Genomic DNA, 16,184 nt, shown 5'->3' on the forward strand with positions numbered 1-16,184 from the left:
TTCTCTCAAGGAGTTCACAGTCTAAAGGACATACAAACAAGACATATACAAGATAAATTAGAGACAATTTCAAAAGGAGGCACTAAAGTTCCACTAAGTGGAATTTTAGCTGAGATTTGACAAGAATGAGGGAAGCAATGAGAGGAAGAGGAAAAGTTTCATATATGGGGAGAAGTCAATAAAAATATCCAGAATTGTTGAGATGGACTGTCATGCTCAAGGAATAGCGAGAAGGCCAACATCATTGGATTATAGAGTTTGTGGAGGAGAGTGAGGTACAGAAAAGCTGTAAAGGTAGGAAGATCAAGGTTATGAAGGGTTTAAAAAAATTTTAAAGCAGAAGATTTAATGTTTGATCTTGTAGACAATAGGAAATCACTTCCCTAGACTGTCTGTGCCTATCCTAGGTTGCCTAAAAAGAACTTAACCTAATCATATTTTATCCTTAGAAACTGATCAAATAATGAACTTTTCTTTAAAGCCCAATTCTTAAAATTTTAAAATTCATCAGATTATATTCATGATCTTTTGTTGTTATTCAGTTGTGTCCAACTGATCTACAAACATTCGTTCTAAGGTTCTAGATAGTGCAAATTATTCTAAAATTAGAAAAAATTGAATAAATTTTACAGAAGTCTTAATCAACCAGAATAGGGATGAAATATGGGTTTGGAATGGGAATGGAAGAGGGGGATGGTGGTAGAGTTTTTACTTTAATTGCTTTGGAAAAGCAATTGAGAAGTTGGAAACCAAAAAGGGAAAATTGTACAGTGTGCTATTTTTGATTGATATGTCATATTTCACATTTAGAATTCATGACCAAAAGTCACATCAAATTTTGTTACCTAAACTAAGATTTTTTTCTTCATCTTCTCTTCCTTCTACTTCTTTTCTTCCCTTTCTTTTTCAATATCCTTTTGTTCTTCAATTTCTTTTTTTTTGTGATTTTTTTAAAAAAAATTTGTTGTTGTTCAGTTATTTTTCAATCCTGTCTGACTTTTTGTGACCCCCTTTGGCATTTTCATGTTGGAGATACTGGAGCAGTTTGTCATTTCCTTCTCCTATTCATTTTACAGATGAGGAAACTGAGGTAAACAGGGTTAAATGACTTGCCCAGCATCACACAGCTAGTCAGTGTCTGATGCCAGATTTGAACTCAGAAAGATGAGTCTTCCTGTCTTCAGGACTGGTACTCTATCTAGTGTATCACCTTGCTGCTGATTTTTAAGATGGTTTACTTCAAAACCTACATAGGACAACATGGAGTGCTGTTAACACAACCAAAATTTCTCTACATTCTGATGTTATCCACTTTTCTGCAATCTGTTTATTTTCTGTGGGTAGCGACAGGGATGGTGGCAGGTTTTCTTCCATCATCTTGACTATATAGAAAGAATGGATGGCAGGTAGATTTGATTCCATTTGTCTCTTGCAATAATCCTAAGTGGGTTTTGTCTTTCTCCTGGGCTCTGCTCAGGGTCTTTAGTCATATAAGAATCTAACATGAAACTTGAGATTTATTATACTCTGGACTTTGAGGAATATTTTTTTTCTCCATGAATAAGAGAAAAGAATTCTCTTTTATGCTATATTTCAGATTCTCTTCCAAATTCCAAGTTATGAAGAGTTCTGGAGAAAAATCACAGTTGGCAGTTTATATGACCATTGCTTTTAGTGGTTTGCTATGCTTGTTTGAGAGATATAAGAGGAAGTGCCTGGGTAGGTTCTTAAGGATTATTGTTATACTTCTTAGGGGACATAAAGGTGAGTGTTTCTATAATCCTTTGCATGAGTTTTAGATTACAGGAGAAAAATAGTCATGGGAGAACTGCTTATTCTTCATAATTTAAATAATTTAAATCCCATAATTTAACTCTTCTAATGGATCCCTTGCTTTCCCTTATAATATGTTCTTTAACTGATAGGTTGAAGAGTAAGGGATAATGATATTTGCATCAGGACATATTTTTCCTCAAGGTTTTCTGCAGGGCAGTTTTTACTTCTTTGTTCCTCAGGCTATAGATTAGGGGATTTAGCATGGGGATCACTGTGGTATAAAATATAGAAGCTACATTCTCTTGGGCCAAGGAGCTGGCTGTTGAAGGTTTTAAATACATGAACGCAGTAGACCCATAAAATAGACCAACAGCTGCAATGTGGGAGCTGCAGGTGCTGAAGGCTTTGGACCTGCCTTCAGTAGAGCGGATGCGGAGGATGCTGGAGAGGATGAAAGCATAAGAAACAAGGACTGTTAAGCTGGTTGCTATGATGTTAAATCCAGCCAAAAAGAAAATCACTATCTCAATATCATAGGTGCTGGAGCAGGAAAGTTTCATGAGGGGGAGGATATCACAGAAGTAATGACTGATGAGAACTTCACAATAAGACAATTTCAACATAAGGATTGTCTCTATTGTTGAACCAATGAATCCCATTGTGTATACTATGGACACCAGTAGGGAACAGATATGATGGGACATAATGACCTTATAGAGCAGTGGGCTACAGATGGCTACATAACGATCATATGCCATCACTGTCAGCATGTAACATTCAGCAATAACGAATACAAGAAAAAAATAGAGCTGAGTCATGCACCCTGGATAAGAGATTGTGTTTTTTTCCAAAACAAAATTCCCTAGCATCTTGGGAGTAATAACAGAAGAGTAGCAGAGATCGACAAATGACAAATTGCTGAGGAAATAGTACATGGGGGTGTGAAGTTTGGAATTCAGTCCAATGAGTGTGATCATGCCCAGGTTTCCCACCATAGTGATCATGTAGATCCCGAGGAACAGAAAGAAAAGAGGGAGTTGGAATTCTGGACGATCTGTTAATCCTGCAAGGATAAATTCAGTCACTGTTGAATTATTTTCTGATGCCATTTCCTTCAAAGTAAGGAGAATCTGGGGAATGGAGAGAAAAACCACATTAAAGGGTGCTTCTATTTCTACCTGACTGAGGGTAGGACAGAGTTGGACACTTATAACCCAGGATTTTACTGTACCCATTATATCTGTCTCCACTTCTCTGCAAGAACTGTGTATTTCAATTTATAAAATGTCATGTGATATAAATGCCCCTTAAAAAACCTTGTTCTATACAAAATTTCCAGGAGTTCTTTGCCTGTCTCAATTCTTTATCTCCTCCTTCATATTTCCCTCTGATCTGGAATTACTCTTTCAGAGTTTCATCCATTTAGCTCCCTGACTTATTCAGTGTCTTTTTCACTGACAAGTTCTGGATGTATTGGAAAAGAAGTATGCTGCTTAGTTCAAGAGATTTCATTGGAATCAATCACCTGGGATCTAGAGAAAAATAGCTATCATGTAAGAGTTTGCAAAATGTTCTACAGAAATTATTTTATTTTCACATAGCTCTAAAAAGCAGGTGTTATTATTGTTCCCATGATACAATGAGGAAGAGGTAGACAGTGATTTGCCCATGGTCACATAGCTTGTAAATATCCAAGGGTGGGACTTGGTCAGATGCTCTATCTACTGCATCACCTTGCAGCCCTCCTTACTTTTGTACCTTAATTTTCTCTAATTGGAGGGGAAATGGTAGCTGGGTTTCTGTACAGACAAATATGGTTTGAAGTAGTGTGAAATGCTATATTAGAAACAATTTGGCATAATAAATGGAGGGCTAGCCTTAGAGTAAAGAAAACCTAGATTCAAATCCTTGCTCCAACGGAGTGTGACTGTGGGCAACTCAACCTCTCAGTTATTAGGCATTTTTTCTTATGCATCTTTCTAAAATATGTCACAGTTCATATGCTTCACTGCTGGAGAAAGTTTCCACTAAGAGTTTTCTACAAAGGTGAATTGGAGATTAGACTTTTATTCCTCTATCAAGGCATTGAGATATATATATATATATATATATATATATATATATATACACACACACATACACACATATATACACATGTATCTACATATGTATGTATATATGTATATATGCATGTATGCATATATGTATATATGCATATCTGCAAATGCATTTGTAGCTATAAGTTTCTCTAAATGTAAATAATTGAACAAGTTATAAATTCAGTTACTGAATCTTATTTTAAATCTTATTGTCAATAAATATATTTGTGAAGGGTATTTTTTTGGTTTTGCTTTATATTTCAGCATTTCTTATGTATCTAGCAAATAAGTACCTGTTCTATAGCTGATATTATACATTGAATACCTTTCTACTACCACTTTTAGGGAAAATCCAAACATAAGTCTAAATCTAAACTTTAAGTAATTTGTCCCTGGAGGTATGAATTAGGAATTCAATGAGTCAGAGAATGTGAGAAAAGCAAACCCTTTTACCAACACCCTTTTCTCCCACCCGGGGCCTGACCTATTAGAATCTAGGAATTCATTCAATCTGGATCAGAAGGGCCCCTTATTAGAGAATGGAGTGAGTGCAGTACTTCTCCCCAATGGGCCTAGCAGGACTTCTTTAGATTCTGTGTGTGTGTGTGTGTGTGTGTGTGTGTGTGTGTGTGTGTGTGTGTGTTTGTACATATTGCTTTTCCTGCCCAGACTTTAAAATCATCTTTGAATTTTGTCTTTTTAATCCCTTATGTTATGGCAACCTTAAATACTTACTGTTTATTGCTTTCAGTCATTCCTTTGGGCCTAGAAGCCTAACCTCCCTGCTTCCTCTGAGCTCTCTTGGTGCCCTCCAATGTTGCCTTTCACAGCTGCCACAGACCCCCAGCCTACTCCTGGTGCCTCCAATGCTGATTAGATCACAGTTGACCTCAGCTACGCTGAATCTTTTCATATCCTGAATCTGGTCCTTTCCACCAATGCTTGTTTAGCCCTTAGAGAAAGGGAGGATCAAGAGAGAGAAGTTATGGGTTCCCTGAATGACTCCCAGTTAGAAACAAAATTGATAACCATTGAGTGGGAGAACAACTTAAGCAAACTATGGCATATGAATGCATTGTGCTGTGCTGTAAGAAATAATGAATATAAAAGGATTTGGAGTAATATGGGAAGACTTTTGTGTACAGATGCATAATGAAGTAAACAGAAGCAGGAAAATAATATACATAAGAACTACCACAATGTAAATGTTAACAATAAAAATATAAAGAAATACTTAATAAATTTAATAAGAAATCTTGCTTAGAAAAAAGGAATGAGAAAATTCACCTCTCTCCTCTTCTTTGAAAATGTGAGGGATTCTGGGTGAAAAATATTGCATTTGCTTTCAGACTCTGTTAATATTGGTTTTAGTGAATTTTCTTTTCCTCTTTCACTTTTATTCTCTGTTACAAGGGATGGCTTTTTGAGTAGAGGCATAGGGGAGTGAGATGTTCCAAAATGTAAAAATAATGTAAAACCAAAAGATTTATCTTTTTTAAAAAACTCATTCCCTAAAGTGGTTATCTGATAGAAGTAAATCCTATTTTGATGAACAATGATTTGCATACCTGTCTGTAACCCAAAATTTTCCCAGTATGATGAATGCATATTTTAATTATGTTTACTTTATAAACATATATTCCTCTTTTTGAATAAAGATTTATGAGAATGTGAGTTGTTGGGTACAATCTGTCAAGCGCATTATTGCCAAAGCTTGAAATTTAAGATACTTATGCAAGATGCTTAAAGGAAGAATTTTTCTAATCCAGCCAAATTCAACACTAGTTTTAGAATATTATGTATTTTAATGAACTTACATTCCAACCAAATTAATCTACTTGGTATCTTCCATATATTACATTCCAGCTTCTTTTTCCATGTTTTTTTTCAGCCTGTTCCCCATGACTAGAATGTTCCCCTTCCTTGATTCATGCTCCAGGAATTCCTAACTCATTCAAGATGCCTTTTCTTATTCCTTCAGTTATCAGATCTCCTTCCTTTCCCGCAAAACTTTAAAATTATTTTGTCTATCTTGAATTTACTTAGTTGTATGCTCTCAGCAAAATATAAAATCTTCCAGGGCAAAGACTATCTTGCTTTGTGTGTGTGTGTGTGTGTGTGTGTGTGTGTGTGTGTGTGTGTGTGTGTCTGATGTCTGGTGTTATATATGGCTCATAGTAGTTACTTAATTTATACTTGTTGACTAGTTGACTCAAGATAAAGTCATTTGTGAAATCTTACAGAAGAATATGGTGATGGATTAGGAGAAACATATGATAGAAGCAGTAGAGAGAACAAAACAGAGAAAGGTTGGCGAGAGGCCCAATAAAGTCAGACTATCCCAAGAACATTTGAGGATGGAACTGAAATAAAGAAAAGAAACAGATGATAAATAGAAAATATCTGTCAGTTACTATGATAAACTACTCTACTCATCAATGACAGTGGAATTACCATATTTTATTCCTAGCATCATGGACCCTGACGTATTGCATGATAAAGTAGCATTTTAAAGACAACAAGGATGGGTAATGCAGTTGAACTAGATTAAGTATATACCTAGGAAGTCTATGCTTTAGGTGACAGGGTTTTGAGAGTATTGATATATCTGAAAGAGGGGAGGATAGGAAATATTTGGAAAAGAAATCTTGGATGCTATTTATTTAGAAAGAGACAATTGAGAAAATATCTGTAATTACATACTGTTTATCAACTTTCCCATGTCTTCAAAGTCTAATATATCTCTTCAAGTATACAACTTAATACAATTACTCTTGTTTTTACTTTTATTTTACAATTACTCTGTAAGTAATACAAGTTAAAATCATTAAATGTGTATGTAAGTTCAGAGGGGCCTGAACAATTTGGGAATGGAGAGGTTACTTAGCTTGGCAAATTATATAAAGTATCACCAAGAAAGTGGCATTTGAGCTTGATCTTTTTTTTTAAGTTTTGGTCTTTTTTGCAAGGCAAATAGGGTTAAGTGACTTGTCCAAGGTCACACAGCTAGGTAATTATTAAGTATTTGAGGCTGGATTTGGACTCAGGTACTCCTGACTCCAGAGCCGGTGCTCTATCCACTGTGCTGCCTAGCCACCCTTGAGCTTGATCTTAAAGAAAGAAAAGGTTGTTATTGTAGAGATGGGGTGTAGAAATGAGAGAAAGGCTGTTGCAGGCAGGCACAAGATGAAATGGGAGATGAGATCTATTAATAGTTCATAGACCTACCTAGCTGTGTGGCCTTGGGCAAGTCACTTAACCCCATTTGCCTTGCAAAAACCTAAAAAAAATAGCTCATAGACCAATTTGCAAAATAAGTCTAGAAAAATAGACTGGAATCAGATTGTTGAGGGCTTTGAATGTCAGACTAAATAGCTTGATTTGATAGACAAAAGTACATCCCTGAAAGGAGAGATCTATCTGTGCTTTTTAAGACTACTATAACAGTGATGAAAAGGGATGAAGTGAAGAGGGAAGAGACTGGAGGTAGAGACCAGGTGGCAATAGTAACGAGGGCAGCTAATGAGGTTCAGAATTAGTAGAGATAACAGTGGAAGAAAACACAATTCAGGCCCTACTCCATGGAAGGAAAAGGGGATACAAGACAAGATGGAAGCAGAATTGACATTTGACAACTGATCGAATTCATCATTGAGATTGAAGAATCATTGCCTGAAATTCCAAATTGATAACATCTACCTTATCCAACCCAGTCTGAGAAATTGACTTGTGTCTTTAATTAGCAAGAGCATGATGCATGTATATATGGTATAGAGAAATAAGAGTAGCTTTAGCTAATGAAATATCCAAATTGGTCAGTGTCTAAGATAGGGAAAAGGCTTACAATGCAGAATTGTCATTTTCCATATTGAAAAAAAATAGCCCTCCAATCTGGGTTGATAGGATCTATATGGATGAAGCACTGGAGAGAGCGGAATCTGAAGATATAATATATTGTAAAAAATGGAGTTATTGGCTAAAAGGGAAATGCAATGGGAGTAAGAGAAATGAGAGGTGGAATAGGCTAAGATATTTCATATAAAAGATTTTTTTTCTTCTTTTTACAATGAGCTTTTGCAATGATATGGGAAGGGGGGAGGTGAGGGGGAATGAGGGAACCTTCACTCTCATCAGAAATGGCTCAGAGAGGAAACAGCATACATACTGAATAGGGTATAGAAATCTAGAAGAAAAAGGAGAGAAAGGGGAATGGGGGAAGGGGGGGATGTGGGTGATAAAGGAGAGGGTAGATCATAGCAGAGAACAGTCAGATATAACACATTTTCTTTTTTTTACTTCTCGTAAGGTGCTGGGATTGGATGGCCTGTTCGGGACCACGGGGCTGGGTGGTTGCTGGGTCTCAGGGATGGTATGTGGGCTTGGGGCTTCTTGGGGATCCGTCCTTTGTGCTACTCAGCCACCCTGCAGCACATTTTAGAAGAAGGACGGAGTGAAAGGAGAGAGAAAATATAATATATGGTAGTGGGGAGGAACAGATGGAGGGATTTACAATCAGCAGAAGCAACAGTGGAAAAATATGGAAGTAACTTTTATGATGGACTTATCATAAAAATGTGATACACCTGAGACAGAACTGATGATATCAGAACAGACTGAAACACATTTTTTTCTCTTTACTTTATTTCTCATGAGGATCCATATTGGTTTTTTGGGGGTGTATTATGTTTACTCTTAAACAAGAATATTTTAGTAATGTATAAAAAACATCACTTGTACAAAAATATTCATAGCAGCTCTGTTTGTGGTGGCAAAGAATTGGAAATTAATGCAAATGTCCTTCAATTGGGGAATGGCTTAACAAAATGTGGTATATGTATTTGATAGAACACTATTCTATTAGAAACCAGGAGGGATGGGAATTCAGGGAAGCCTGGGAAAGATTTGCATGGACTGATGCTGAATGAGAACATTGTGCACCCTAGCAGCAACATGGGGGTGATGACCAACTTTGATGGACTTGCTCATTCCATTAGTGCAACAATCAGGCACAATAGTTTATTTTTCTTCCTTAGGAATATGATTTCTCTCTCATCATATTCAACTTAGATCAACGTATACTATGGAAACAATGTGAAGACTAACAGACTGCCTTCTGTGAGGGTTTGGGGGAGGGAAGCAAGCTTAGGGGAAAAATTGTAAAAAATTCAAAATAAAATAAAAAAAATAGCCCTCCAATCTGGCTTGATAGGATCTATATGATTTTTAAGGGGAGTAGAACTTTGATTTTACTAGATTCTTTTTTTTACTAGATTCTTATTATGAGAATAAGGATGACACTAGTTTTGAGTGGGATAAAGTCTGAGATTTCTTCAGTACAATATTATAGATTAGCACTGTGTCTCTTCTGCCCCTCTCCTGACAAACAACTTTTGGATTATCAGTGAATGTTATTAGGACTGGAATGTAAAGAGCAAACTGACTTGTAAGTCTCTGATTGGATTATTTAAATTAGTTTACAAGCTTAGATTGTAAAGACCTCATTCTTAACTAAAGAGGATGGGTCAGTGGGGGGGGGTATTGCATTAGAATAAATGTGACCCTCAGGGTCTCCTCTCTTTGTCTCAGTCTCTCTAATTGATCGGGACCGTTTCTCATTCCTTGAGAAACGAATAAAACTTTCTCTTCATACCTTGAGAGATCTCCGAAATTTATTTAAGTGATATTAGTCCCACACAATTTCTATTACCAGTGCCTAGCTTTTTATCTTATAGGTGCTTTTCCTTGAATTGTGTTCAAATTAGCTGTTTAGACTTTGTCCTTAGCACTTTCTCTGGATCTGAGATCCCAACAACTCAGTGAAATATTATTTTCCTCTTTTGGTTACATATATTTTCAGTTGAACAGAGGATGGGAAATGGGAACTAAGGATTATGCAGTGATTTTGAATTGGAAGGTGAATCCTGAATGCCACAAGGAGTACAGTTTCATCCTCAGTGGTCTTTTGCCAATTAATATCAGTAGTGCCTATAAAAATGTGTTGGGTCCTGAAATCCACATACTTGTATTAAGATTGTAAAAAATATGTCCTGTTTTATATAAATACAAATACTGTCACAATATGGGTGGATTATTGTCTTCTGTGTTTCAATGCCAAATAACTTTGTTTTTCTAATGATTATTCCTATAAAATCTTACTTATTATGGTGCCACTTCTTGGTGTACAAGTATATAATTCACAAGGTATAAAAAATATTTTGGGGTGCAACAGGGTACAAACCTTTGATTTCTTCAGTGGTGATCTTAATAGCCCCTTCCTTGCAGAATTATTCTGAGGATCCTATGAGATAACATCTATATAAAAAGCACTTAGCACATAGTACCTAGCCCAGTAGGCACTATACTGAAATGATTTTCCTCTTCCTTTTCCCCTTAATAGAAATTGAAGGTTCTGCTAGCACAAAAAAAGTTTTGGCAGATCCTATCAAGCTGGGGTAGCTTTGAGAATGAGGTAGTAATAGACTGTGCTTGTATCTGTCATTTGATAATAAACAGAGGCTTATCACCATAAGGTAGAGGTCCCAACTTCTAAAGACCACCTACTGAAAGGCATGGAGAGGTTGAGATCTGTGTGGAGGCATGCCCTTTGCAATACAATCTGGAACCTTTTATTGAATAAGAATAAGTTTGTGAAGAATGGAAACAATCAGTAGCAGGGATCTTTGTCCAAGGAAAGAAACCTAATTCTGGATGACCAGGCAAGAACCTATGTTGTGACCATGGAGGCAGGCAAAAGGCAAGAATGAGAGATTCTGTGTCTTTAGGGTCTAAGATAGATTTACTGCTTGAAAATCAGAATAAATTAGAAGAATGACTTAGCTTCAGGAAAGATGGAAACCTGGAGAATCTGATGAAACCTGATAGTTTTTTTGGGGGACTAAAATAGCTTAGGAAAGGCATCTAGGTATAACTATATAAATAGTATAGATTACATGTAAGGTCATGGAAGGAAGGCCCTAGGTAACGTCATGGTATCTAACCTATAGGCTCTCTTTGGAAAAACCAAACCCCCAAAACTTTCTGTTTATGGAATTTAAATTCTTTTAAAATGTGCTTTAAGGTAATTGAGGCAGAAAGGTGGTTTAGTGGCTAGAGTGATAGACTTGGAGTCAGGATGACTTTATCAAGTTTTGCTTCTAATTTGAATTTTTATAGCTTTTGCTTCCCAGCTATGTGACCCCAAGCAAGTAACAATGTCTGTTGGCCCAATTTTTCCTATTATAAAATGGGGATGATAATGATAGCCTCTTCCTTGAAAGATTGTTGTGAGGATCCCATGAGGTAACATTTGTATAAAAAGCATGTAGCATAGTACCTGGCCCAGTAGACACTATATTGAAATGATTTTCTTCTTCCTTTTTCCTTTCCCCTTAATAGGAAGCTCTTTATGTCAGAGATTGGACTATAAAAATCAAGAGGAACCTACAGTTGCCAATAAAGGGTCCTGAAATATATAGATCAAAGTAATTTGTTTACCAGGAGACTAATTTTATAGGGGAGGAAGCTAGAAGAGTTTTTCAAACTGAAGAAGCAAAAGTCAAGATAGAATCTGTTTACAGAAGTCAACAATATTTTGCAATAAAGTGATTTTTCATTTTCTATTTTCCCATTTTGTGAGGGGAAGATGGGAAAAAGCCTAGAGCCTGGAAGGACAAATAGCCTTATGATTGATGCTGTAAGCAGAAATCATTCAAGTTGCTTCATTTATTGTGATAATACAATGGCTAATGAAAACTATCTTAGAGTACATTTGACACTCTCCTGACTAGAGGTCCTGGAATTCTGGGCAAACTGAAAAAAGATGACAAGTTCTGTAGAAATGTGTGTCCTACTTAAGTCTGGGGCTGAAAGCCAAGGCTACATTATTTGGTGATTTTGAAAGTGAAAAGTTAGATTGTGTGCAAGTGTTTATGTAGCATGGTATAAAGAGAAAAGTATTAATTTTATAATAATTGCAAACATTTCTATAGTACTGCAAAGTTCTAAAGTACTTTATAAATATATTTCTTTGTACAACTCTGTATGGTAGGTTCTATTATTATCTCATTTTATTGATGAGGAAACTAAGGGGGAGAGAGATTAAGTGACTTAACCAAGGTCACACAGGTAGAAAGTATCTGAGGCAGGATTTGAATTCAGGTCTTTCTTACTCTAGGGCCAGTTTTCCATCTGCTACATACACCATCTTCCTGCCTTAGGTGACAAGAACTTCTGGGAAACGTCCAAAGCAGTTTGGCATGAAATTGTGTTGGATCAATATCTTATATCATATGCCACAATAAATTTAAAATGGCACTCTGACCTGAATATAAATTATAAATTATAATTATAATTATAGTTACAAATATACATATAAATAAATATAAATATAAGAAGTGAAAGGAGAATGGAATGAGGACTGTTGCACAACTATGGCTAGATGAAGAATTTTTAATTCACAAGGTATAACAATATTTTGGGGAACAATGGGGTACAGACCTGTGATTTCTTCAGTGGTGATCATAAATACAATTTTGACTACAAAAAATTAAAACTCTTTTGCATGAACAAAATCAGTGGTCCTAGGATTAGAAAGGAAATTCCCAATTGAGAAAAAGCAATCTTTGCAATAAATATCTCTGATAAAGATTTAATATGCAAGATATATAGGGAATTAAACCAAATATGAGAGGTAGAACTTCTAGTGAGTAGAGAACTGCTCTCAAAATCAGGAAGACTTGACTTTAAGTTCCTCTTATGAGACATACTAATTGTTGTGACCTGGGCAGTAGTTTCTTAGTTTTCATTCAACCCTCTAAGTTGAATATTTAAATTCTAAGTTAAATAAGAACAAATGATGATCTTCAATGGTAGAGAAAGTTTCCTCACTGGGAATTCCCCAAGTCAGGGAAATCATAATTCCAGTCCAAAAAATCTTCCATTTTCCAAAGATAAGTGGTCAAGGGATAGGAACAAGAAAATTGTTCTTTTAGAAAGATCGAAGACTGTGAACCACTCTATGAAAGAATATTCCAAAGAATGAATAAGAAAAACAGAAATTAAAACAACTCTAAGATTTCATCTCTCATTTAGCAAAGTGCCAAATAGCCAAATGTGCCAAAAAAAGAAATTAGTCAGTGTTAGAGGAGAGCTGTGAATTGGTCTAGCTATTGTGGAAAATAATTTGGAAATATGTAATATAGCTTTTCAAATACCTTGATTTTACCACTGGGCCTATTCTCCAAGGAAGTCAAAGACAGAAAGAGAGGTCATGTATATGAAAGTGCTAATCATTGCACTTTTGTGGTAGAAAAACAAAACAAAACAAAACAACTGGAAAAAAGTAGAGGGAGAAGTGAAGCTGGAAAAGGAATATAAGTTAAGGGAAGGGAGTTGAGAAGAAAAGGGTAATGTAGAGCAAATGTAGTAACATTTGCAGAATGAGAAAAGTTGCTTTATATATTCCATTAGCATCAATTCAAGGTCCTTGAAGAAAGTTAGCAAGAGCTTTAACTGCTCTGAACCTTCTTGTTTACTCATTGGGTGAATCTTTGGGAGACAAAGATCTTTTATATTCAAATAGAAGAAATAAATCATAACAATAAAATTATGTCATGAGAGTGATCTTACCTTGAGGTTGTAGTAGTATTAACAAACCTTCAGATGGTTAGGACTGATGTTGTTGGTGTGCAGTAATCAAGATTAGATGGAGAAAAAAAAATCTTGTATTTCTTTCTTAAAATTAGGGAAAGGAAAGATAGTATAGGAGGAAGAAAAAGGATGTGATTAAAATTTATATAGCTATATAATACAAAAACAGGAACTGGTGCAGTATATTTTCCCGTCTTTTACCAAAACTGCGTGAAACCTAGAATTAAATATACACTGAAGAAAAGATGGAATGTAGACACTTTTCCCACTTAGGTATGGGAACTTTAGGGGATTCCTTGGTTCCTACATTGAATAAATATACTTGTTTTTATCTGGATTTATCTAGGAATCAGACACTCAGGGACATCAATAAAAATCAGTTTCTTAGATTAGGGTTTTGACCTAGGTATAAGTATTTTTAGTGAGCTCTGTATCTGAATAAAAATTCATGGAAAAAAGTTCTCCTGGGAGTCTATCACTCCAGAGATTAGATTCCTTGAGAGCAAAGCAATTATACCTTGTACTGTGAAATTCCTGTTAAGTCATCAGATAACTAGCACTTTTTTTGGGGGGGGGCCCTGAGTAAGTCTTATTCTTGACCAACCTTGGTTTTGATAATAGGATTTACTTTTATAAGCATTATTAATGTCATCATTAGTGTAATCATTAAAATTGTCATTATTATCATGATAATTTACATTCCAAGGAATCACATACACACACGTATATACATATACATATGAGGATTTTTTTTGAGGCAATTGGGGTTACCTATTTATATATTACCTATTGGGGTTCTATTTTCTTCTTTTTTCCTCCAGATCAGTTTGTCTTTCCTTAGTGGCACAAGATTCCTGAAGAAATAGTTTTCCATTTGTTGAGAAAGTTTAAGAATGTTTTGCTTCATTAATTTCTCTGATAGATTTTATTTGTGTGGTTCAGTTAAGTTTTTATTACTTGACTTCTGGTGACTTGTCTTTCCTATGAACAGAGTGGATGAGAGTTTTAGTTGGGATTATATTTTGTTTCTTTCCACATCAAGACTGAGTATAGGGTGGTATTACCTCAGGTGAAGGAGGAGACCACTGTAACATGAGAAGTGATAGAAGGAAGTTGGTACATTTAGCCTGGAGAAAGAAGACAAAAGTTGGGATTCATAATAAATTTTCTCAAGTACTTGAAGAGTTATCATATGGGGAAGGATCTGTTCAGGGAAACAGGCTTTGGCTAAATAGAAGGAAAAATTTACTAACTTTTGGAGGCATTCATAATATAATGAGCTGCTTTGGAGGGTACTGATTTTTTTCCTCCTGAAGGTCTTAAAAGCTTAAGGCTGGTTAAGCACTTGCTGGATATATTGTTGAAAGGATTCCTCTTCATGTATGAGTTGGACTAGACTAACTTTTAGGTCTCTTCCAACTCTGATATTACCCACCCCCCAAACGACAATCTCTTTCCAAACTTTCCTATTCCTGTACAGAGCATCATCATCATATTTTCCAATGTGCAAGTTGGCAACCTTGTTGATATTCTTGACTCATCACTTTCATTTACTTGATATTTACTCGACTGAAATCAAATCTTACCATTTCTGCCTTTATAACAATAGTACAATTCCTAATTACCTTTTTCTTTTAAAACTTGATCCCTTTTGGTTGTGGGAAATCTGGGACACTATTACACTGTTGTGGAGCTGTGAACTCATCCAACTTTTCTGGAGAGAAATTTGGAACTATGCCCAAAGGGCAACAAAAATGTGCATACCCTTCGATCCAGCAATACCACTACTGGGTCTATACCCTGAAGAGATGATAAAAAAAGGGTAAAAACATCACTTGTACAAAAAATACTCATAGCAGCCCTGTTTGTGGTGGCAAAGAATTGGAAATCAAGTAAATGTCCTTCAATTGGAGAATGGCTTAGTAAACTGTGGTATATGTATATCATGGAACACTATTGTTCTATTAGAAACCAGGAGGGACTGGAATTCAGGGAAGCCTGGAGGGATTTGCATGAACTTATGCTGAGCAAGATGAGCAGAACCAGAAAAACACTGTACCCCCTAACAGCAACACTGGGGTGATGATCAACCTTGATGGACTTGCTCATTCCATCAGTGCAACAATCAGGGACAATTTGGGGCTGTCTGCAATAGAGAATACCATCTGTACCCAGATAAAGAACTGAGGAGTTTGAACAAAGTTCAAGGACTATTCTCTTTAATTTAGAAAAAAAAATCCTGATATTTTATTGTCTGATCTTGCTGTCTCTTATACTTTTTGTTTCTTCCTTAAGGATATGATTTCTTTCTCATCACTCAATTTGGATCAATGTACAACATGGAAACAATGCAAAGATTGACAAATTGCTTTCTGTAGGGGGTGGTGGTGGGAGGGAAGTAAGATTGGGGGAAAATTGTAAAACTTAAAATAAATAAAACCTTTAATAAAAAAATAAACAAAAAACCTTGACCCCTTTCTAAAGTATTTTTTTTCTTTATTCCTTTTCACATAATAGCTACATTGATCCGCTTTCTGTCCCTTATATACAACATACCATGCCTAACTATTTCACATTCCTGGAACTGTGTTCCTCTTTGCCTTTACTTTTTGGTTTCCTTCACCTTAAAGGTTTGGTTCAAGCCTCACTTTCTGAAAGTCA

At 35.8% G+C, this 16,184-nt stretch overlaps 1 protein-coding gene across 1 annotated transcript; it reads right to left on the minus strand.

Moving 5' to 3' along the window:
• Positions 1-1,955: 1,955 nt before the first annotated feature.
• Positions 1,956-2,894, minus strand: OR8A1 (olfactory receptor family 8 subfamily A member 1). The gene has a single exon (XM_074187410.1). The coding sequence runs from the start codon at positions 2,883-2,885 to the stop codon at positions 1,956-1,958; it is 930 nt and encodes a 309-aa protein (XP_074043511.1). The 5' UTR covers positions 2,886-2,894.
• Positions 2,895-16,184: the final 13,290 nt, after the last annotated feature.

The sequence above is a fragment of the Macrotis lagotis genome, chromosome 1 (assembly GCF_037893015.1).
Source record: "Macrotis lagotis isolate mMagLag1 chromosome 1, bilby.v1.9.chrom.fasta, whole genome shotgun sequence".
Lineage (NCBI taxonomy): Eukaryota > Metazoa > Chordata > Mammalia > Peramelemorphia > Peramelidae > Macrotis > Macrotis lagotis.